This window comes from Mercurialis annua, linkage group LG6 (assembly GCF_937616625.2).
Source record: "Mercurialis annua linkage group LG6, ddMerAnnu1.2, whole genome shotgun sequence".
In the NCBI taxonomy this organism is placed as follows: Eukaryota; Viridiplantae; Streptophyta; class Magnoliopsida; order Malpighiales; family Euphorbiaceae; genus Mercurialis; species Mercurialis annua.
Window position 1 is genome coordinate 9,410,112 of NC_065575.1, and position 25,364 is coordinate 9,435,475.

Here is a 25,364-nt window from a genome sequence, read left to right on the forward strand (position 1 = left end):
GTTTCTTAGGGTTTTTTTATTTTTCTTTTCCTTTAAAAAAAGGCTTCCTACTAATTTAGTGCAAGTGTAAGAAAACGATTTTATATTCTAACTATAATTAAAAGTTACAGTATTTTAATTTAAACTAAAAAAAAAATTACACAACTAATCATGTAAATTTATTTATTTAAAATGATTCATTAATAACTAAATTATTTTATTTAACAAATTTAATATTTAATATATATAACGGGTTAGATACATACCACCCATTCACAGGGGTAGTGCGTGGCCAAATCCTATATAATTTATAGCAATTAAAAATTAATTTGATATATATAACGGGTCATATAAATATAAATCATGAGATATAACTTAAATATAAATTTAAATAATCTATTATAATTTTTTTAAATGAAATTATGATATTTAATAATTTAATTAATATTTATTATATATAACGGGTCATGTAAATGCCGCTCACGTGCGTAGCATGTGGCGAAACGCTAGTAACTATTCTATAAGTGTGAGGGGGGGGGGAAATTACGATATTAGGATCAACATAAATTAATAATGGATCAACATAAATTAATAATTACAACAAGTGTAATTAACTAAGAGTTTTACTCTAATAAGGAAAAGAATACAAAAATAAATAGGAGTCTAACTTTAAATCAAAAAATGTATAAAGTTAGAGTTTAGTTTCGGTAAGTAACTATGAGAAGTAATATACTACTACTTAAGACAATAGGAATATAGAATTTATTCTTTACGTTTTGTAAATCACTACAAGCTAATTCCCATAAACAAAGAATTGTAGTGTGGTGTAACTTCTACTGGAAGCATGCGGAAATCCTGAACATTCAACCTTTTTATTTTATTTTCTCCACTCTGATTGTCAATAGCCAATAAAAATAACAACAATCTCAACTTTTAATGATTTAAAAATAAAGAAGATATGAAAAATTTAGTGTACGTCTAATTTAAAATTACAATAATAGATTTCAATAATTCAAGAATTACTAAATTAATACTAATCTAATTCTAATAAAAATAATACTATTTAGTCTTAATTAATATAAAGAAAGCAATTCTAATTGAAATAGCCAAGTCGCGCTTATTGAATTTAACTAAACCACTACTATCTAAACTATAAAATACATTATGTTGCAATCAGATCTATATTACAAAATAATGGCGATTTATAATACGTGTTTTGTTTGGTTCTTCTCTTCGACATGTTGCTCTCTATCCATCGGAATGTTATTATTTTGAATTGAAAGTCCATCAAAACTACAAGAATTTTAAGCATATTAAAGGTTAGTAATCTATGGTGGTTATTTTAGTATTAAATTAATGTAGAATTTTTTTTGTTAATGAATGTTAGATATATTGTTCTTGGAATTGGAGGATAATTTGATTAATAATTATATATTAGTGCTCTGTAAATTTCTATTTTAACATTTGATAGTTACGATTTGTTTTTTGCATGATTAAAATATACGATTTAAGATGTTGGATTATTAGAAGCAAATTTATGTTATTTGGCATTCTTTGGAAAAGAAAGGTTGAAAGCTATACATTATTAGTATATATTTATTTAATTTATGCTACTTTCATAAATTAAATAGTATTTAGTAATAAAAAAAGTAGAGATAGAAGATATATAGAATTATGGGGGTAATAACTAATAAAATTCTTGTAAAATTAAAATATTTTAGGAAGCTAATAATTTAAAATCAGTTTTGAACTCAGAAATTGAAGAACAGAAGAAAATTCATGTAATTTTCATTAGCTTTAACCCTAGCCTAAGATATACATATTTCTATCAAAAAGAAGGGGAAAATCAAGTTATACTGCTATACGCATGGACTTTGCATTGTTGTTAATTAGGTTATCTTTTTATTTTAATTTTTGGAATGAAGATTGTTTTCTTATTTGATACATCTACAAATGACAATTTAAATTTATAAAAATTAATTTAAGTGTAAAATAATTAAATTAATTTAGCAAAAGCTAAATATTATATCTAATAATTTTTTAATATTTATTATATATATATATATATATATATATATATAACGAGTCATATGAATATCACCCATGTTCTATAATTTTGATTCCAATAGAAAATAATTTAATAAAAAAATAATATTTAATATATATATATATATAACTTATGTGCTACATTTTTAACTTAATTTGTACAAAATAATGTATAATTAATTCTTAAAATTCAAGATATTTATGTTATATTTAATAATTTAATTAATATTTATATATAAGAGATCATGCAAATATCACAAACATACTACTATTCCAATTGAAATTAGTTTGTAACTATATGTAAAAAAATTATATATAATATTCAAAAAAATTGTTAATAATATATGTATAAATATAAATATATATATATATAACGGGTCATATAAATGCCGCTCACGTGCGTAGCACGTGGCGAAAAACTAGTACTATATATAAAAGTACGGATGGGGGGGACAGACAAATTTACTGAATAATCCTTTTCAGTTTATTACTAAATAAAGGTTTTATAGTCATTAACTAATTAGTTATTTAATTAATCACTATTATAATTAAAGTCCTAATTAGAATAGGTAGCTAAATTATCTTCAATTTACTTTTTAGATGTAAAAAATAACTAAATTGTCTCCAAATTAGTAGGAATGCCTATCTTTTATTTTGATTGAACTACAAAATGCAAATACTGTATTTGATTAAATAATATTATTTAAATTTCCATCTTATTATTTTTAAAGATATTATTAATAAAATTAAATTAATTATTTAATTATGTTTATTATAAAACCAAAAGAAGAATAAATTCAGTATGGAAAAAAAATTTAATAACCGAATAACATTTATTTTTACAAAAATTCTTAACTAATTTAATATTAATTATAAATAAAAAATTAATACAATTACAATAAATTTACTATTATGTTCATTGACGAGTTACGTTACGAGCCACGTGCATAGCACGTAATGCGAAACTAGTAAAATTAAAAAGCTGAATAGCAGTGTCTTAAAAATCAAACTGGGCCGGTCGGTCGAACCGAAATCCGGTCCAAAACAACAACAAAAACCGGATCTTTCGGTTGAACCGATAAAAACCGGTGTTGAACCAGTAAACCGGAGATTGAACCGGTAAAATATCGGTAGATTCTAATTGTTTTATATTTTTTTAAAATTTATTAAACAGGTTGAACCGGTCCAGTTTTTAAAACACAGCTGAAAAGTATAGGATTGTGTTATAAAAGGCCAAATCTCTTAAAAAGGTGAAACCTTTCATAAAAGTTTCACAAAAGTCCCGACCTTTCAATTTTGTCGATTTTGGCCAAAAACAAATTATTTGGTTTCAATTGTGGCCAACTCTTAATTTGATTTCAATTTATCTATGTGACGCCTATGTGGCATGCCAAATATTGAAAGGTCATGACTTTTGTGAAACCAAATAATCCATTTTTGGCCAAAATCGACAAAATGAAAAGTCAAGACTTTTGTGAAATCAAATAATCAATTTTTGGTCAAAATCGACAAAATTAAAAGGTCAGGACTTTTGTAAAACCTTTGTGAAAGGTTTAGCCTTTTTACAATATTTGGCCGTTATAAAAAGATATTTGCCGAATATAGAAGAAATAATGAAGGATAACAAAGTCATTAATAGATAAAATAGGAAGAATTGGAGTGCAACTATAACTAGGGGTGGGCATGGACCGGTTAACCGGTCCATGAGGGTAATTTGTAAACCGGTCCATTGTAATACGGTTTTTAAAATTAAAAACCTAAACCTAAAATTTTAAACGGTTAACCGGTAAATTGGTTAACCATAAAAAAACGGTTCGATTTTTCGGTTTTGCGGTTTTTAACCATATAACCATTAGAAAAATTAAAGACAAAAAAAGATATATTTTTAATTCTATTTGATTTTTTAGCAAACAAAAAAAAACTATAAAAATTCAAATTATATATAAAACCACATGCTCGGGGGCAACCGAGACGCCTAGTCTAGCAGTACATAAAGTAATATATATATTTAAAGTACGCTTATCTCAGAATAATCTCCAACAATATGGCAATATAATATAAATACCATAAACACTGTAATCATGCCAAAAGCGATAAAGTAATAGTTGGACCAATCCAACAAACAATAGTCAAAACTATAAACGTAAAACTAAGACAAGAATAATATGAAACTACTACTGCGGTCTAAGAGTTTAAAATAGTTCGACTCTTTTATTCTGAAAATAAAATAAAAACCTCTGAGAAAGAAGAAATGGAGATCGACCAAAGCTCAAATCATAAACCTGGAAAATTTGGGAAAACAACGGGGTCAGATTTACTGAGTAGAGTTTATATAACCATTTACATTTATTAAGTTAAAAACCTTTAAAACGTTTAATAAAACATTTTCATTATGGATTATCAATGAAACCCTAAACCACAATTCTAAATCCATTATCGTGTCGGTGAGACGTATCTCAATAACCGACCCCCGACTATCACTTAATAAATAGTGAGCCCAGGAGACGTATCTTCCACCGGTGCCCTCACTAAGGTGAGACGTATCTCAAACCTACCTCAATACCATAATCATTACCGGTGCGCACGCAGTCCCAATGATGCCCATCGAGTAGCACGTTCCAAATTAAATCCACAATGCCGAAAACAGTTCAAAAGCTGTTTATATATATATATATATATATATATATATATATATATATATATAAAATATAACATTTGCTTAATAAAGAGATAAATAGAGATATAAACTCACTGCTTGCTAAATCCACGTGATCCTGACAAGCACCTAACTCTGTTTCGCCTCTGAAGTACGAACAGTCGACGGGTCTAAATAAAATATTAAAATCATAATTAAAATCAGGCCCTAACTCTAAAGAGTACTAGACACCACATAGGACTAGCACAACGCAAAACCAAGTCACATTTAATAAACACTTATATTAAATGCATTCCAAATATAACCCAAGTTATAAAGTACAGATCATATAAACATATTTAAAATGGTACATAAAATAATTAAATAAATCCGAGTTAAAATCCATATTAGTGAGTCAGCCGAGTTATTAAAAACTACCAAGCTTCTTCCCACTTGTTGGGCGACCACAGTCTAACCCAAACCAAACTTTATTAAATTTATAAACCCGAGTTTATAATTTAGATACTTGATAAATAATTATCTATATTAAAATAGGATTTAATATCTTATAATTCAACTAACCCAAGTTACAACCAAAACTTAATTATTTTAAGTTATAAAAGTTTAGGGACTAAACTGTACTTTAGCCAACTAGGGACTAAATGGTACTTTAGCCCATTTGACATTTAAAACGAATTAGTTATTCGATCTCAATTTACTAATTCATAATTTAATCGAAAGTCCAAAAGTTATCCAATAGATAAAACTTAACTTGAATAAATATTTAGAAACTTTAGGGGCCAAATTGCAAATTAGCCAAATTGGCATTTTAATTAAAATTAAATATAATTACCAGAGTAATTATATAATTTAAGTTATAAAATATTTAACGTAATCAATTTGTCTATTTAAAATCAAATGAGTTCAAGTTATTATCAAAACAAGATTAATATGCAAAACTAACTTGAATAGTTCAATTGATTTAAGTAAAACAATTTGGTGACCATTTTGATCAATTAGCCATCACCTTCAAACAAATAACAACTCCATGTTTGCCATGAACACACAATATGTTACTCATAACCAAGTTACAGAAATCAATGGAAACCAAGTATATTAATTAAACCAAATCATTACCATAATCAATACTATCCCTAATTTGATATCACAACAATAACGTATAAACTCCAAGAATAACCTCAGCTTAAGAGGAAAATTATATACGGCAACCAAACATTTGGCAAAACTCAAGAATTATGGCGGCGATCGAAACGGCGACGAAACAATTTCAAGTTCAAGCAAAAGGGTTCTTTGTACGAATATGATGTGATACAAAGGTATGATGGCAGCAAAGAACAAACAAAGAAACGTAGCAGCAAATCCAAAATATCGGCAGTTATATAGCTAAAACAAGTCGACATCGAAACGGCGACAAACGGAGGGATTTTTACGTACCTTTATTGATTCCAATACGTAAGGATCGAAGAGATCGCTGAGTCGATATAAATCGTCAAAGAACAATCAGATTACAACTAATACAAAGAGATAGGAATCAAGAACCGTAATTGACGATATCGAAACAAAGCGATAAGTTAAACGATTACTTACCGAAGCTAACGGATGAAAAGAGATGATGAATGATGATGAAGTTTCAAATTATCAAAGTGAGGAATGGCGGCTGAGTTTTTTTGTTATAAGTCGAATGAAACATTAGGTTTAAATAAGAAACGTGATGCAGGTTATGTTTATAGAAAGGAAAAAAAGGTTTCTGCTGCAATATTCATGCAACATGAATATGGATTATTCATGTAGCACAAATGTGTGGGCTTTTCATTCTTAGAAAAGAATGGGCCACGCTTTTTGAAAAAAAGAAAAGCAATACATGGGCTTTAATGCATAATAAAATTATATACACTTTTCTTTTTCTTTTCTTTTCTTTCCTTTAAAAAAAACAAATTAATAACACACACTGAACACGAATCGAACCACGATCGAATCAACGAGCGATTAATATAAATTTAAATAAAAAATATAATAATAATAATAATAATAAATTACCTAAAATTTGACGGAATGCAAAAATTATAATTAAAATAAATGAAAAAAATAATTTAAAAATACGGGATATTACAATACACTCTATGCATCAGGATGAGCAAAATATACATATAAAAAATAGCAATATTTTTTTTAATAATGAAATATTTATATATATATAATATTAAAAAAATCATTTTCTAATTTATGGTACAAATGAACTCACTACTATGTCATTTAGCATTAAAAAAACTTCTTTCCACTCTCATTCTCATAAATAAGTTATGGTCTCCATATAAAAAATGGATTTTTTTCGAAAAAATTCTTTATATTTTATTTATTTATTAAATTAATGCTTGATGATTTTTAAATTTTTAAATATATCTTTATCATTTTAAAAATTAGATAATTATATAATTTCAATATTCTTTTTTGTTTTTCTTCTTGTTTCCTTCCACCCTTTCTCCCATTCTTTTTCTTCTTCCCTTTTCTTCTTTTTTCCTCCGACCGCCGTCCGCCGCCACCCACCACTGTCCGCCTCCACCCACCACTCCGAGCACATCTGCTCCATTGAACAACAGCTCATCGTCTCAAGCGATTAGCTCTGCTCCTAGCCTGTCGTTGCCCCGTCAACTAGGAGCAACAATTCCTCGTCTAAGGAGCGGCTTTCGGCGGCAGTTTTCAAGATAGGGGCAGTGGCGGCGGCGGTTTCAGGTGGATTAGGTTTAGTTGTTTAATTAGAATAATTTGGTTAAATCAAGGTTTTAATTGTGTTTAATTAGGATTTTGATTGTAATTAATCAGTGTAATTAGCAATGTCACATAGTTGTGGATCTATTTGTACCAAGAGCCTCCAAAATGTTTTTTTGATGTTTTGTGCCAAGTTCAGGAGTGAATTGATTATTTGTTCATATATTTTCTTAACATTTGGGTTCAGATCATATATATCTTTATGATTTGAAAAAGTGCATATGTATCTCAAACGTTTTCAAATTTGCTTATTTAGACCTTCACACTTTAACATGTTTAGGTGCATATATGATCTTTTTCGGAAAAATACTAGAGTCTAAATAAACTCACTTAAAATGTTAGAAGCATATATGCACCTTTCCGGAACATGAGAACATAAATAATCTCAAGTCCAGACATTAAGAGTATATATGGATATTTTCTCCAAAATATATGATTGCCCGATTTAACCAATCAAACAGATGTTTCGTAGTCTCTTCAATTCGGTGAAAAATATTAGTTCAGTTTTAAAATTTCTTTTCTTATTTATTGATTAGTTTGAAATTTGGATTGTTACCAAATAAACTAACATTCTTTCTGTTTTAATTTTTTCTTGTATTTTTTCGATTTTAACCGAACCAGCCTATTCGGCTTGGTTTGATTTTGATATTGTTTTATTTTTATTTATCGATCAATTCAGTTTCAATTAAAATTTCATAATTGATCAGTTCAATTTTAAGCATTCAATCAATCAGTGAATTCATATTGGACATTTCGATTAAGTAACCATCCAAGTACACTCCCCTACCAAGCATTAATGCATATCCAATTTTCCATCTACAGTCATTCAAATGAGTTGAAGTAGACATAGGTTTAGCATTGCCAATTTCTTAAGACAAGTATAATGAGGGGTTAATTATAGGACAGACAATAATAAAACATCATTTTGTTCTTTAAAAGAAAAAAAAAGAATCATAAGCTATAAAAGGACTGATGTTTTTGCCCGCCTTCTCTTCCAACAAAACAAATATTCGACGGACCAAAAACTTCAATTTTGATGACCATTTTTTTGTGATCAATGAATCAATAGATAGGTATAAGAGCCACTGTTAACTACATTGGTCCACAGTTTTTGCAGTGTTGACAAACGTTGCACTTTTATTAAATCCCTCCAGTAAGAGAATTCGGATGGCTTCTATGCCTTGATGAATCGTAAACTCCAACTGAAATTTTCGACAAAAGAAAAAAAAACTCCAACTGAAATGGGAATTAGAGCAAATACTTAAAATAAAGTATTCCCTAGAATTTATAATGTCTTGTTTTTAAGTAATTCTGTAAATTGATATACCTCTTCACGCTCTCGTTTATCGAAAGGTCGGAGAACATAGTACGCTGCATCCATTTTCCCAGGTGGCCGCCCAATACCTAGGAATGGTGTTACAATATGTTAGTATAGCACATATAAAAGAAGCATGTTGAATACATTTTCAATAAAGGTGCATTTCGACCCTCCAACTAGGAATAAAAGATCAAAAGAGTCCATGTTCGTGACTTTGATAAAATAACAATTTTCAACTTGTCAGGTCAGTTACCACTTTTGACCATCAAGCCTAACGTAAGATTAGGGTGTAACCGGCCCAAATTGAGGATTTCTTTTCCTCCACGAATCTGTACTCTTTTGATCTTTTTTTCTCAAGTTGGCGGGTCGAAATGAACCTTTGCTGAATATATTTTATGTTATAGTGCTAGGCTAAACCAAACCTACCAATTCTTAAACGAGGAAAATCCCGATTTCCTTTCAAGCGATCAATTATACTCCTCATCCTAAAAGAAAGCAAAAGTAAGACAACATCAAATTTACTACTCATACTGATATAGTTATGTGCTAAATCCACAGATGCATTGACGCATGTTTGGCAGAAGAAGCAGTAAAATGGTTGCTAAGGAAATGACAATATTGCACCGAGATAAAATTGCAGATCACATTAGATTCAAATTGCAATGCAAAAACATGGAAAGCAAACTTCCAAAATCGAACAGGATGGTTTGCATAGGAGGAAAATACCTCTGCACGGAATGTTATCGAATTCTATATTTTGATGTTTTATTTCTGTTATGCTTCCGAAACTCTATAATTATAGCCTATTCTTATATAAAAAAATTCATATCAGCATTTTCCGTTTTTGTACAACGATGCGTCTGTCTATGGATTCTATGACTAATGTGCATCTTACCCACCAATATTGATCCTATCCAAAATGAAAACTACACCAAATAATGATCGATGGGCATATGTAATTTAGAAACCAAAAATTTTCAACTGAATTTATAACGGTAGTATAAAGGCACTGAGATCAAGTGAAAAAGGGAAAGATACCCATTCTGCCCTCCATGTCCACCTTTTGGCAATAGTCGCAACTTCCCAAAAGGCAAATCTAGGTCATCATAAATCTGTAACAAATAATAAATGAGATCAAATATAGCCAAATAAGATCAGGTGTAAGCCAAGAGCAGTGGAAGGCCAACACATTACCACAAGTACTTGTTTCAGTGGAATCTTGTAATATGAGACAATAGCCCCAACCTAAGAAATGCATCACAAGTCAACATCAGAGTTTAATATACACGAAAAAGAGAGACCGTGACAATAGGTGCATGTAAAGGTCTTACCAGATTAGCTTACTTACAGACTCACCACTTGCATTCATGAAAGTTTGTGGTTTGGCAAGCATTACAGGAACATTTCCGATAAGACCTGGAATATGAGAATATCATAATTACTGAGAGAAAGTGGAACTAAAATGTTATGATATATCAAATGTTGTATTATTCCACTATGATTCCCATAGATGGAGAACCTACGATGTAACTCATTTATCTCCTTAATTTCTGTCCTTTATTAAAAGCTTTGTGGTTTCAATAGATGGTAATTTTCAGTGTAAATTAAGATGGATAATGTCCATAACATATATAATTTCTTGCTAAACATTAATTATCACATTTAGTTCATACTAAATTGCAAATTCTAAGCAGTGACAGTCGGCGGTTGATCACCGGTATAGTAGCTTCACTGTGAAATTACGAATCACATTCTACAGTGGAAAAAGATAAGCAGAGAAATATGACTAAAGGATCCTATCGAAAAAACTAGAGAAGTTCATACATATACCAAACTGATATCTATTTCCCCTATACTATTGAATATCTGCTAAAGACACTCCTTTAAATAGTGAATCAGAATTGTAAATGACTGGACATAAACTATTTGAATCCCATAGTAATGGCAACAAGAACCTTGAATTTTAAAGCTAAAAGATATAGCATTATTTCCAAAATAACATAAATGCTGTATAATACCCTAGAGCCGAATCAAGTTTGTAATTTTCTAAGCTGAATAATACAATAATGGAAACGACACTTAAGGCAATGCACGGGTAACTACATAGTCAATTACTTAATTGTTTTGCATATATCACCTATATTAAAAAAAGGAAAAATCGACAGAAACATATGATGAAGAACATAACTAGCAAAAAGAGCTCTAAAACCTAAAAATCCATTGTTCGTCAATTCATTAAAAGTAAAATAAGAAATGCATCAAAGTTGTGAGCTTTGTATTTGGTAAATGTAACAAAATTTGAGAAAAAACCTTTTCCAAAAAGAGCTTTGAAGGAAACAGTGGACATAGATATCCCTTCAGCTTCAGCTATAGCATCAACCATCTGAAAACCTACCTGTTGTTCATTAACCAAAATTAACCAAACTAACAAACAAAAACAGTTAAAATCTCTTTGTTTCGAATAATTACAAAACTTTAACGTAATAATTGTGCCACGTCATTCATATAACAAACCAGTTAGGCTTCTGTCGTGTTAGAATTAGGGGTGTAACCGAGTAGAGCCAACTCAGGAGCTACTTGGGATTAACTCGAAAAATATTCAAAACCGACTCGACTCATATCGAGTCGAGCTCAAGTTCAAGCTACTCGAGTTAATTATCTAGTCGGGTTCGAGCTCTAAAATACTTGGCTTGATGGGCTCGATGAGCTCGCAAGCCTAATCGAGCTTTAGGTAATTTATTTTTTTACCCTTAATATTTTTATATATTTACAATAATATTTTTATTTCTATATCGAATGACTCAGGCCGAGCTCGGGTTTCAATTTTTCTACCGAGTGCGAATTTGAGCTCCTAAAATGAAACTCAATCGAGTTTGAGTCTATTTCGAGACTAAGGTTTTAGAGTTGAGTCGAGTTTGAGCTTGACAGTGTCGACTCGACTCGATTACACCCCTAGTTGGAATACTTAAGAATAAGCAATGATTAAAAGAGTTGCATGAGATAATGAAAATTACTGTAGAGAGAGATGAGAAGGGTTAACAAACATTATGGCGAGTGGCTTGATATTTTTTGCCAGGATTACCGAGCCCAACAATGAGCCAAGGATGCTGCTGCTTTGGCTTTGTAACAGCCTCCGCGGCGGTGGAGTCGTCTCCGGCGGCGATGGAAGAAAAATCCGAAGAGCAACGAAGAATAGGAGACGGGGACATGATGATTCTGTTATTAAAATTATGATTCCAATTAAAACAGGGGAATGAATAATTGAAGATTGGGAAAGCTAAGAACTGAATTGAAGACGAAATTGAAGAAGAAGCATAGCCACCTAACACTAGTTTCATTTTATTTTTTAATTTAGGTTTTAGGGTTTAGGAAATTGACATGAATGAACACAGTAAAAGGAAAGATGAAGAAGAAGGTGAAGCTTCGTTTGGATTGGATTAGTCAGAACAGGTAAAGCCGGACCGGAACGGGATAAAATCGAAACCGATCCGAAACTGGGGCCCATACAGACTCTGACACGTTATCCGTAAATTAAACTAATTATATCACTAAAATAATGATAAAATTATAATAAATGTCATTAAATTTTAAAGAGAAGCATTTTACCACATTAAATAAGTAGTATGTATTATTTTCAATTTGTAAAATTTTGTTATTTATCTATCATTTTCGTTGTTTTTTTTTCTAATGTTTACAACTTATTTCTCTCTTAAATAGTAATTGTACTTTTTTTTAACCAAGGTTAATAAATATATTAAGGAAACAAAGCAGAATTAGCACTTAATACGTCGAAGTAATTGTACTTATTCTTTCAGCTCAAATAGACTTTTCCAATTATTAAAATCATCACCATGTCGAATTTGTTATCATCATCACATTAGTAAATCTTTTCTATTGTTACTACAATCATTCCGCCTCCTCTGCCGCCGCCGTCCTCACCGTGTATTTTTCCAGATTTGAAATTATCGTCATCGTTGTTTCTTTTTTTCTTTCAAAACAGATGGTTTTATTCTTTAAGCACTAAAAATTAGATTGTCACTGCTGGAATTATAAGTCTTCTTATGCCATCCAATTTTTGAGTCATTATAAGACTGATTTACTGTGTTTTAGCACAATAAACAGCAAAAAATAAAACAAAAGTGAACCGGACCATTGGGCAAAAAAAGTCATAGGTCCGGTTCACTTTTGGCCAATTTTTAGGATCAACCGGTACATAACGTCGTAGATCCGGCGAGGCATAAATTCTTCAAAAATTCAGTGAAATCTTAATGAAATCTTGATAGAATCAATATGAAACTAATCCGATTTTTAACACTTTCCAACAATTTTTAATCCTCCATCGGATGATGTGAGAACAAGGGCGGGCATGGATCTTCTTGAAGCGCCCTCGCAAAGCTGATAATGAAGACAGCCCTCCTACTAAAAAGAGGGGCTCGTCCATCTATCTCGTTGCTTCAGCTGGTCCGTCTATTATAATTACAATAACCTATAATTAAAATTGAAAAGAAATTGACGATTTTGAAAATTTTAAAAATAAACAAAAGTCGTCCAAAAATAGAATATTTTTAAATGATTAGACCTTAAAATTTTAGTAATCATATAAACTATTCAAAATTGATTAACATATGGTGAAGTTTCTACATTATACAGGGACTGAATTCATAATCAAAAGATAAATAAAACTGTCACTATTTTCATTGCACCTTCAAATTTAGCAAGACAGGCAGTGAAACAAAAATGATGTTAGTTTTTGTTGTATTTACATTATATAACTTTTCTATTCAAAGTTTCAACTCTATTTGCCATCCCGTGAGAAAAAATATTAAAAGGCATGAGGGAGATTTAGTTGTTTTTCTGCTGTATTTGCCATCTCCTCGCCATGACTGCAAAAACAAACCCCAAAAAAATAGAAGTGTTTAACATATTTAGCTATACAAAAATAAAATCTTAAAATTTGATAATAGAAACTAAACAAGTTAATTAGAAACCGTTACCTCAGATAGCTCAGAGCCGACATTCTGTACAGACAGGTGAATACCAGGATATGTAAACCAATGGTATAGAAAAATGCAAAAGTTCGAGCATACCTGCATTTGCAATGTTGTAATTGTGTACAAAAACAGCATACGTTTGAAAAAAGGGAATTAATAACTGGAATCTAGAAAGGTGAATACGGCAAAGGACTTGAAGAAGGAATCTCAAGCACAGTTGTTTTCGTTCAACTTTAACGGGAAACAAACATGTAATGCAGAAGATGTCCTCATAGACTAATATCTATTACTTGATTACCAGAAGTCATGCAAAATATGCAATTTTGACATACTGTAGCAATTTAAAGAAAACAAAAGAAAAGAGAGGTTTTAACTTGTTTGCATAAGAAAAAATAAGAATAAAGATGCAGAAAACATTGGATTACAGCAAAGAAGAGGTAAATGATGTTTCTGTAGGACAGGAAGAAAAAAAATTACTGTGCAGCAGATGCTGCTGCGAAGCACCATAGATAAAGATTATCTGAGTAACGTGTGGTTGATTTAAAATATGAAAAAAAAACAATGAATTAGAATCGAAGAGTAATCATACTTGTTTCCCAAAAGAAAACGCCCACTGCTAAGGGTTATTCTGTCCCTGAAGCCCAACTCCTTGTATCTTTGATCCCTTTCCTAAACAGATTTTTCAAAAGAATGGGTTAGGTAGATAATACAAATTACAACTGCAGTACAAAAATTAGATGGCCAGCTTGAGACAAAATGATTTTGATAATTCCTATAAACGTTTGACAGATGCTTATAACAGATGCTCTAAACATGGTAGTCCTTATTCATACAAAAATGGATGCAACCAGATATATGATTCTTGGTTTTGATTAAGCAAATTTGATAGTCATTTCTCAATGCAGAATTCTGTCAGAGCATTCAGAGGAAATCAACTGAATGCTTAAAGCTTAAAATCATTTTATTTCGGTTCATTCATTGCAATTGCATAAGGTACAGATTACGAACCTCTTTCAAATGGGAAAAGAACAAAAGAAGAAACTGACTGAGAATTCTTAATAGGCTTAATGCCTTAAAACCCCCCGACCTTTCATTCCCTTTTCAATCCTACCTGACGTTGAAAATTTGTCAATTTTACCCCGAAACATAAAATTGACCTTTATTTACTTGACAAAAGTTCAAAAAAAATCTTCAAAAATGGTCAATTTAATATAAAAAAGTTAATCTAATGCAAAAATGATAAATTTAGAGAATTTTTGCCAAATAAAAAAAGATCAATTTTATGCTTTAGGGTACAGTTGAAATGAAAAAATACAAAATAGGGTAAAATTGACTGATTTGCAACGCAAGATAGGATTGAAAAGGGGATGAAAGGTCAGGGTTTTTTAAGACATTAGGCCTGCTTAATAAGACCAAAATCAACTGTTATCTAAGAAATCAGATAAAGAACATGCAAGTTAGTTGACAATTGCTCCCCTTACTTTTTTTATAACAATTAGACTGGAACATAGAGGCCAGAAATTGTTTTTTGGAAAACAATTATTAAGGTTAGGCGTTAGAAAACCAAAAAGGGATCAAATATGCAAGTAAACCTCCAGCGAACAGCTTCCAAGTTCACTAGAGGAGCACAAGAATGGGTACCTTCTTAGAAAAGGCTGCAAATGGATTTATATCATCTTCATATATCTTTTTGTACTTGGACTCAACATCTGAAGAAAAGCCACTCTCCAGATCCTCTGCGTGCTGATAAATAATTGGCAAAAAGACCTTTAAAAAACTTCCTTCCCAAATAAATAATGAAGACGAGAGATGCAGAAAATTACCTTCTTGGATCCTCTAGAAACGACTTTCTCAAGATTATAGTCCTGGACATAACGCATCTTTCCATACAACTTGACATTATCAGCTTTTGACTTCTCCAGCTCTGCTGTTAGTACCCCTATCTTCTCCTTTAATTGCCTTACCTCCTGCAATTTTTTCCAAATAAGTTTCAAACAAGTCTCACTGAATCTAATCTTCTAGCATTATAATTTATAATACATCCACTGCAGTAAGTGAAATAGAAAATAATATAAATAATTAAATGTTGGGAATTACATAAAAAGTAAAAAGAATAGCTTACTTCTTCTGTCTCTCGCAAGCGTGTCCTGAACCGATCTCGCTGATTGCAGATAACCTTTAGCATAGAGCTCTGGTCTTGATCTGAAGAAACATGTTTCTGATCTACATTCTGCAAAAGGTAATAAATGGACGAAAGAAATTTCAGATGAACTGCAGAAATGAATATATGTCGCCAATGAAAAGATCAAAACCATAGACCAGGTAAAGCATACATTCAGTAGAATTATGATAAGTTTAATGCCACTATATAGTATATTTTTAAAACCACCTGCAAAATATACCTGATAGTAAAAAAAAACAAATGCACTAGAAAAATACAAATTCAAGAAACTCCACCAAATTGATTATATATAAAATTTAGAAGGTTGTAAATGATCCACTCAGAAGTCCACATTCAAGAAATGGCATCTTTCGACACTTTAGAAGCAAAGCCATCCAATTTTTCTATGACTAGGTCATAAAGGCTGCTGCTAAATATTTGCAAAAAGGATAAGTATTAATGAGCTTATAAGGACATAGAGCAACTCATCACTGGTTACAGGCTACACAAAATGCTTTTATAGGTTTTCCCTTCAAACAGGAAAATTTTTCTATTGCAAGATGTGGCTGCTCACTGCATGGCTGGCCTCCCATTGACCAGTTGTTTCTCTCATTAGGAAAACTTGTAACATCCTAGTTTGCACCTTGAAAATGAATTTAAACAAACATTTGAAGACCTTGGCTGCCAACAATGCTTAATGACCCAAAATAAAAGTAGCACTAGACTATCATTGAGACATTTTCATCATAAAGCATGTTTTGACAATCATAGCAAGTTTAATACAGGCACCTCAGATGGCTCCACCCGCCCAGCCTCTGAAAGATCCCAATCATCAAACAGACCACTTTTTTGATCTTTCGAGTTATAACCCTGTACCAGGAGGAAAAGAAAATTAAGTGTTATATTTTTGGTGTGTGAATTGGAGAATTGGAGGGAAGTGATGGGGAAAAGAGAAAAATTCACAGGTTCAAAACCAAAAAGAACAACATAGTTTTCTAGATTATAAAGGCAATGTAACAATTACCAAGCATCAACTCGAAACATAAAACTCAGACATGCAGTTTAAACTTGGTGTTTTCAGATTTTAAATGTTGACTTGTTGGTTACTATATTTCGTCAGAATGTTAAATTGCTTATAATTTGCATGCAATGATCCTCAGCAATAATATTATGTCCTAGACTAGATTGATTATGATATTAGGAAATAGATCATGGCATAAATTTGGACATTCTGATTCTACTATAGAGAAAACAGGCAAGACTATTAACTATCCTGCAGAGAACATTGGCTAAGATAATGCAGATGGCTATAAAACTTACTGAAAAAGTATCTCAAAACATTCAAAAGCAATTGATCCCAACCTTCAATATATCATCTTCCAACTTCTGTATTAATTTTTGTTGTTCGTTAACTTTTGCAGTAAGCTCTGCTACCTTTCCTTCAGCAGTTTCAAGCAAAGATTCCTTCTCAGAAATTTTAACCTAAAAGAAGCAGAAACTTCAGAATTTCAGCAGATACTCAAAGAGTAAATCACATTAAATTAGCATAACATTATATCATATATGCCTTCTAAATAGTCCCAAAATAGCCCTTAAGTGCTGGCTTAGGTGCTACAATGGGGCCAGGAAAACATTAAAGATAAGATCTACAGGCAAACCAAAATAAATCTAGCATTTCACTGATATTGATTCTCTCCACTAGGACTTCAATATCAATCATGTGTGTGGCTACAGAAAAATAATAATTAAGCAAAAAAGGAAATGCAACACATTAAAATTAAGGAAAAGAACCAATATAATGTAGAGACTTCTTCATACCTTTAACTGTGTAAGTTTGTGTTCCATTTTCCGATTCTTATCAAGAAGAAGATATTCCATTTTGCTCGTCTCTTCCCCACTAGTGGCTGCTTCCCAATCTTCAGCCTCAATTGAATTATAGCCCACTGCCTACAGCATTTATCAGAGAAATATTTAACAAATGCACAGAAACTTTATGAAGTGCAACACAATGAAGCATGAAAGTATTATGCAACTGGGTAAAAATTAAAGCATGAAAACACCACCACCGCAGATAATACTTAAAAGAGGTCCATCCGGCTGTGGAAAAGAATGCGAACTGACACTAAAAATACCTTATCTAATGATGCCACACTGGTAAGCAAAAACACATAGAAATCATAATAATAGCTCTTTCCCCTTTTTTATCTCAAACAATACAGAGTAGTTTCCCAACTCAAAGTCTAAGAACTGATGGGAGGAGGTGCAGAATGCTTATATCCCAATTGATAGACAATAAGCAGCCTATTGACCAATTGCTATGTGAAAATAACTTAATTAAACTTTTTAAAATTTCTATATAAATCTCAAGGCTGGAGAAGAAATTTAATGACAGTAACTCTTAGAAACAGAAAAACTTCTACATGCATAAGCTCTAAAGCTTTGAGTAGAAACAAGCTACAGGCCAACTGAGCTATAACATTTTAACTTTCACATCCACAAGGCTGGAGCAAAACTAAGCAACTTAGAGCAAAAAAAATGTAGAAAGTAATATCGTTACCTGCAATATTTTGACTTTTTTACGCAGGTCGTCAACTAATTTTGTGGTGGGCCTTGCTTGAAGCTCCTTCTTCAACTCTTCAAGAGCAAGTTCCTGTGCACATAAAAGGAGAAATAAAAGCATTTAACAATTAAAAAAAAGTGGAAACAAAAAAGTCGGTCATTTTATCAGAAAAACGAATGCATCCACAAACTTATGCTTCCAGATTATTTTCAATAATCCTATACAATATACTGTTATCAAGTATTTACAACTAGGCCTTCTTCTGCAATGATATAATAAAGTAGAACTATACCTAGAACTGGAAGCAAATGCTCTAGAGATCAATAAGGAAAACATAAAGGTTAAAAATAGGTCTAACAATAAATTAAATCCAAACCTTTGCGGTTTGTTGCAATTTTATTCAAAGCTGTTAATTTTGTAATAATAGCCTAATTTTAACATTTCGTTGCAATTTGAACCATTTTTTATCAATTTAATTCTCTCAATTTTCAACTCAATATAATACCTATTAGCTTCATGTTGCTTTTCTGGTCAATTTTAGCTTCAAATTCATATTTTTTTTGCTTCATTCATCAAAAAAGTTAAGAGAATTTTATAATTAGATCTTAACGTTATTTTTAATTTTTTAATATTAGAAATTAAATTTTGATATTTTGAAAAGTGGATTTTGCTAATTACGAACTTAATTTATAAATTCAACTAAAAATTGGAACAATTAAGTTGATTGGAAAAATTTTGGCTAAATTTGCAATAAAATGTTGAAGTTAGGCTATTATTACAAAAATTAAAAGCTTGGATAAAATTGCAACGACTTGCAAAGTTTTGATTTATTTTGCTATTAGGCTTAAAAAATAAAATAATTCAATTCCACACTTTACTCAACAACTGATAAATATGCACAAATCAGAAAGTCACAAGGTAACAGTACTATACAGCAGTGATGAAAAAAGCTTATAACCATTCATCTAATTCTTTAAGCATCATAGAAGAGAGGGAAAAAGAATCCAGTCTGCAGCCTTCTAAATGTCAAGCAGATAAAAATGCATAAATTTGTTTTTTTAAAAAGGCTTAATTTCTTAAAAAAACTCCACCTTGCACTTTTTTTTCGTTTATACCCTGACCTTGTAAAAACACCATTTGTACCCAATTTTGGGTTTTTATGTTTCATCCCTACCCAAAAGCATTAAATTGTACTCTTTTCATTTAAAAAAGAGTTAAGAAATATTTTTTTCTATTTTTAAAAATACAAATAAATCCTTAAACTTAAAAAATGATCAAATATATCCAAATAATTAATTAATTTTTTTAATTATATAAAATAATAAAAAAATTAAAAAAATTATTATTATTTTTAATTTTTTGTCAGAAATATTTTTATAAAAAATTAAAAAAAAATTAAAAAATAAACAAAAAATTTGGAATTATTTTTTAAAAAAATTTAAAAAAAATTATTATTATTTTTAATTTTTGGAAGAAGATGGTATTTTTGTACTATTAATAACTTTAATATCTAATTAGTATATAAGTTAAAAATGAAGGATTGTTTTAAACTCTTTTTCAAATGAAAAGAGTACAATTTAATGCTTTTGGGTAGAAATGAAACATAAAAACTCAAAATTGGATACAAATGGTGTTTTTACAAGGTCAGGGTATAAACGAAAAAAAAATTCAAGGTGGGGTTTTTTTTAAGGAATTAAGCCTTTTAAAAACAATTCTGACAAGTTACCTTTTCATTGAGTAGCATGTTTAACTTTTTGATTTCACTAATGTGTTCTTCACGCTCATTTGTCAAGGTGGTCTCAATGTTGTGTAGTTCCATATTGAGTTCGGAGATGATCTTTTCTTTGGCACTCAAAGTATTCTCAAGTACATTATTTGAATCCACAGTGTCACTGCAGCCACGGAAAAACACCACAAATGTTTCTATAATACAATATATAATGGAAGGAAAACGAGATGCATAAATCCATAACAGAAAATAAAATGAAGGACATGGACATGTAAGATGCATATCAAACCAGATCTAAAATTTAGTAGTCCACTGGGGTATGAACAGAAGCACACACCAACACTGATGAAACACTCACCTTTGCTTACTTCCAGTTTCTTCATTTGCTGTTTGTAGTTGAGAACGGAGGACTCCCTGCAGTTTGTTAAATTTGGAAAATTAGATTCCTAAAAACTGTTTAGGCAGGTCCACAACACAGATGATATTCAAGCAGGGCAACTAAATCAAGATACTGACCAACTAAAGAAGTATATACTAAACCTAGCTCTAACAGTGGGGAGATCACTGAAGGGACCAGATATTAGTCGGATTGGAGCAATAAAATGTACCTTTTCTCTTTCAAGGCTAAGAAGCCGTGTTTGAGCCCTTTCTACTTCATCCATTAGAAGGTTGACCTCTGATTGCTTTGCTGCTCTGTCTCCCTCTGTTTTTAAGGTTTAAAGAAGGAATAGGATCATTAGAAATTGGGAACACTATCAGAGCCTTTATGAAGTTCCAGACCATTAGTTCTTGAAAATCAGTGCGAGATCCTTAAATTATAGTTTGCTATGGTAGCAATGTTTTATGTGTCATAAATAAGGCTAACTAAATAATGGCATGAAACCGAGGCCTGGGATTAACATATCACCTGACTGAGCATGAACTTCAAATAGTTGGCTTTGAGCAAGCTCATGCAATTTTTGCATAGTGGAAACACTTTCTTTAGCTTGGCGTAGTTGATCTTGCAAAGATTGCTCTCTGACAAGTAAAAGAAGCATATTCGGAACTTCCATTAAAAGCACAATGAAAAACGAGAATTTATTATGAAAGTACAACTTCCCATGATTCAACTGTATTTCTCTTTAGAACCATAAATCAATAGCATCACCCCAATATTCCTGTTTAAGGGAATACTTACACAATATTATAAATACCTTTCTTTCAAAACTTCAAGTGTTTTCTGGTTTTCTTCAGCCAAACTACGTTGCTTTATCTCCACAAATTCCTTCACTTTTTCCTCCATCTGAGAGCAATTACGTAAAGTAGATATGACTCACTCTTCTAACTAATCTCAACGCAAACCAAAACTGTAACTCATAATCGCTTGCATCTATTATGATAATCACATTGTCAACCAAAAGTGTGTATTCAACTAATGCCAGCTAAAGATATTCCTGATGCAGTCAACAATTGTTATTTAAAGAGAAAATAATTGAAGCCTTAAACCTGGGAATACATTTTGCTTAAGTGAACTATTGAAATCAATGATACTAAGTTTCTAGGTAAGATAGCTCATTATAGACTTTCTCCTCTTTCCTACAACTAGAAATATAACCCGCCGATTTTTTAAATCAGGACACCAACAAACAATACATCACATCAGCCACTGTGCAGTTACATTCGTCCACAAAATCTATGTAACAGAACATCACATCAGCCACTGTGCAGTTACAATTGTCCACAAAATCTATGCAACTATAAGCTTACCTGTTGCTCCAACTGACGGTTACGCTCTTCAAGTCTTCTTATTGTTGCTTGTTGATTCTTTAAATGAGTAGCTTCTGTCCTGAACTCCTCCAGCTCAACTTTCATCTTCCGGTTCTCCGATTCTAGTTCAGACAGCTTTAAATCTTGCTCCTACACAAAAAAAAAATCATTTTATTAGAGCAATAATGTGTTAAAAATGAGTAAAAGGAGCGATCCAGAGATTTTTGAGAAGAAACAAAAGTAAGTAAGTTCTAAGTTACTCAGAAAAAAGTTCAAAAACTGTGATGTCCATAAACTATAAGCACCATTCCAGAAGAGATCTTCAGCAACTTAAACATCAGACTAAAACAGAAAAAATTAGTGTATCAGAAAATGAACAAAGGATCATTTCACCCCCTCAACTTGGCACGAAATATCAAAAAAACCCAAGTTCGTGCAAGTGGATCACTTTTCCCCTGTACTTGGTAAAAACGTATCAAATGCCCCCTCCTCCACTCTCATCCTGGAGAGTGAACACAATCTCCGGTTTTCTATGGTAAATTTTTTAAACAACCCCTTATTTTTATTTTACTCTTCAAATTGACATCAAATTCTGTTTAAAAATCAAATATACCTTTATATTTTTAAACTTCACAAATCAAATTAATTTTCAAATAAAAGGTGAGGAATCTCTTTTCACCTTTTTCATTTACAAAATTAACCTAATTCATTATCTAAAAAACTTAACCTAATTTCATAGCCCGCCGCCTCAAACTTCTTCTTCTTCACACCATACCCCGCCGCCTCAAATTTCTTCTTTTTTAATGAACCGACGAACGGTGCTGCGGCGACCGTCCTCCGCTGCCAATTGCAGTCTCCAGTGGTGATGATGGTGTTGCGACGAACGACAATTAATTTTCAGTGCTGGACGAACATAAATTTTACAGAGACGAACGACTGAAGCAGCAAGCGACAAACGGGAACCTTCACGGCTTCACCTCCAGCAACGAACCACTGAAGCATCGATCGACGAATGGCATCAACGATTCGCTGTTGCTGCCGTTCTTGGATCAATGCTTTAGTTCTTCGAAGATTCCCCCTTTGTGAAGTGTTCAATTCATTTTGGATTGCTGTCTTTTCAATTTATTTTGATTTTGAGGATTCTTTTGATTTTGAGAAAATTATTTTTGATTACTATTGTATTCTGTTTATCCTTTGTTTTGTCTTGTTTATGCTGATGGAGGTTGGTGGTGGCGGTGGTTAATGATGGTGGCGGTGGTTAGTGATGGTGATGAATACGGCTAAGGCAATTTAAGGGTTATTATTAGGTTGTTAGTGATTAGGAGTAATTAGTCTTTAATTAGGTTATTTAGCTAGGTAATTAGGTTAATTGTGAAAAGGGCAAAGAAATCCCTAACTTTTCATTAATTAAGATTTTAATTAATTAGGATTAATAAGTATTTTATTGAAGGTTAATTGTGATTAATTAGAGTTAATTAAAATTGATCCAGTTAATTAGTTAATCTCACTCTCTTTTTTTGTCAGAAGGGTGAAACCGATCCGGTTTTGCCAAGTACAGGGGAAAAGTGATCCGGTTTTACGTACTTGGACTTTTTTGATACTTCGTGCCAAGTTGAGGGGGTGAAATGATCCTTTGTTCATCAGAAAATAATCCATTCATGGATTAGCTTGCACACAAACATAAACATGGCACACCCAAGAAGGCGTGCACATGTAATATTTTTCACATAATGCACGCACGTATGCAATCAGACAAATGCCAAAACATTTGCAATGTTCCTCTCCCTTTATTCAGAGTAACCTAGCAGCCAATTCATAATTTATTTTAAATGTGACTTGATGTGTCAAGACTCAAAATGGATGTGCTCAGATAATGACTAATGATTTAATTAAAGGAAGTACGGATCTCAAAAAAAACACAACTCTCTGGATCAATGTAACCAAATAAGACTTCTGAATGGAATTGCAGTAAGTACTTACCGCAATTGAAGCAAGAGCCGGATAAGGATCTGGAGCCTCATATAGCTTCTGATATATGTTCAGAAAAGAATTTTCTCCATATTTTGCTCTCTTGGTAAGATTATCGACTTCTTCTTGGTAGCACTTAAGTAAAGAGTTAAATAAACTTAATTTTTCCTCCGGAGAAGCCTTTTTGAAATCTGTTAAAATAATTGTACAAACATAAGATCTAGAAAGACCAGCTTTAGAATACGTAAACAAAGTTTAAAAATATAAAAAAAAAACAGATAAATTTGACCCCAAACACTCTCGAATCATGCCTATGTCTGCGAAATTCATAAAGCAATTCCCCTAGTGCTAGTTCACTTCTCTTCCTGCTTGCCTATTATTTTTTGCCCTTTCTAGTATTCTTACAATTATTATGAGCGTAATAAATGATACCTCTAGTGCTCTCTGCAAGCTTGCGTCGGTTTTTGAGGCTATTTTCCTGATTTTCAGCTATCCTCAGTCCTTGCTCATCCAACACGCTTTTCTCCTTCTCCAAATCAAACTCTGCACAAAGGAACAAGAATTAAAGAGCATAAAATATAAATTATAGTCTATTAACAACTTTTCGTATGTGAAGCGCAAAACTCAAACACAAACTAAGCTTATGATCAACAATAGTATTACTCCTGTCAATATGATAGAGCATCCGACTCGCACAAATCACCTAATGTACTTAAAAAAATCTTTCAAAATGCAACAATTCAATTAATTTCACATAAAAAAACGCCTTCCAACGCTCTAATTACAGCACTATTCTACTAAATCACAGTAGAGCAGCTAGAAAATGCTCTATTATATAACTGAATTAAATTTAAAAAGTAATGCAAAAGATGAACAACATGAGCAGACTTTATAATTAGAGTGCGATTAAATACTAAATACCTTTCCAGAAATTGGAGACAACAGGAATCGGAGAGGACGTCGGGTTCGATTTTTCCCTTTCGGGCGGAGACTCCATTTTTCTTCCTATTCGGATCGATTGAAATGTTTGATTTAATGATCAATCTACAATTTCAAAGGTGATTAATAGATCTGATTTCAAGCTAAAAAAAATGTTTGATCTGAGTTTAGTAAAATTCTACTTGAATTCGAGTTTGATATTGCAGTGCCTAGTTGTTCTTAGATTTTTAAGGCTGGGCTCAACTGCAACCGGGATAGATTGTTGGGCTTTTTACGCTGCTACCTGCCTTTTGGTACGAGTTACCAAAAAGGGCATTTGTTTATATAAAATATTGTTTTTCTTGCAACATTTACATTTTACTGCCCCTTCTATTGATTGTTTGAAATGCATTGATTTAAATATTTTTAATTAATACGCATTTGTAAACTAGTAAATTCACTCAGTTTCGACATGTGACGGATTTCTATCTCTGTCCTAGAAATCTATGCTTGAAGTATGTCTAGT

General features: G+C 31.5%; 2 protein-coding genes across 2 annotated transcripts; both read right to left on the reverse strand.

The window, feature by feature from the left end:
• Positions 1–8,204: 8,204 nt before the first annotated feature.
• LOC126653858 (peptidyl-tRNA hydrolase, mitochondrial) lies at positions 8,205–12,237 on the reverse strand. Its single transcript, XM_050347837.2, has 8 exons — positions 11,810–12,237; positions 11,076–11,160; positions 10,114–10,181; positions 9,960–10,010; positions 9,804–9,877; positions 9,192–9,250; positions 8,775–8,851; positions 8,205–8,649 (listed from the first exon to the last, which is right to left on the reverse strand). Exons 1-8 carry the CDS (start codon positions 12,101–12,103, stop codon positions 8,536–8,538), a joined length of 822 nt encoding a protein of 273 aa, XP_050203794.1. The 5' UTR covers positions 12,104–12,237; the 3' UTR covers positions 8,205–8,535.
• Positions 12,238–13,438: 1,201 nt separating this feature from the next.
• LOC126687386 (protein CASP) lies at positions 13,439–25,089 on the reverse strand. Its single transcript, XM_050381938.2, has 19 exons — positions 24,842–25,089; positions 24,353–24,463; positions 23,933–24,111; positions 21,953–22,102; positions 21,400–21,488; positions 21,114–21,223; positions 20,815–20,909; positions 20,565–20,620; positions 20,204–20,369; positions 18,475–18,567; positions 17,736–17,864; positions 17,280–17,399; positions 16,707–16,787; positions 15,879–15,986; positions 15,580–15,723; positions 15,398–15,499; positions 14,346–14,425; positions 13,760–13,852; positions 13,439–13,648 (listed from the first exon to the last, which is right to left on the reverse strand). Exons 1-19 carry the CDS (start codon positions 24,915–24,917, stop codon positions 13,588–13,590), a joined length of 2,043 nt encoding a protein of 680 aa, XP_050237895.1. The 5' UTR covers positions 24,918–25,089; the 3' UTR covers positions 13,439–13,587.
• Positions 25,090–25,364: the final 275 nt, after the last annotated feature.

What these genes read in the sequence shown, in the direction of transcription:
- LOC126653858 (XM_050347837.2), bottom strand. Translation starts at nt 12,103, where the DNA reads ATGAAACTAGTGTTAGGTGGCTATGCTTCTTCTTCAATTTCGTCTTCA. An exon ending in ATCAAGCCACTCGCCATAAT is followed by an intron (nt 11,161 to 11,809) that starts GTTTGTTAACCC and finishes AATGAACAACAG; the next exon opens with GTAGGTTTTCAGATGGTTGA. An exon ending in TGAATGCAAGTGGTGAGTCT is followed by an intron (nt 10,011 to 10,113) that starts GTAAGTAAGCTA and finishes TGCATTTCTTAG; the next exon opens with GTTGGGGCTATTGTCTCATA.
- LOC126687386 (XM_050381938.2), bottom strand. Translation starts at nt 24,917, where the DNA reads ATGGAGTCTCCGCCCGAAAGGGAAAAATCGAACCCGACGTCCTCTCCG. An exon ending in GCTTGCAGAGAGCACTAGAG is followed by an intron (nt 24,112 to 24,352) that starts GTATCATTTATT and finishes TTATTTTAACAG; the next exon opens with ATTTCAAAAAGGCTTCTCCG. An exon ending in ACCGTCAGTTGGAGCAACAG is followed by an intron (nt 21,489 to 21,952) that starts GTAAGCTTATAG and finishes AATTGCTCTCAG; the next exon opens with ATGGAGGAAAAAGTGAAGGA.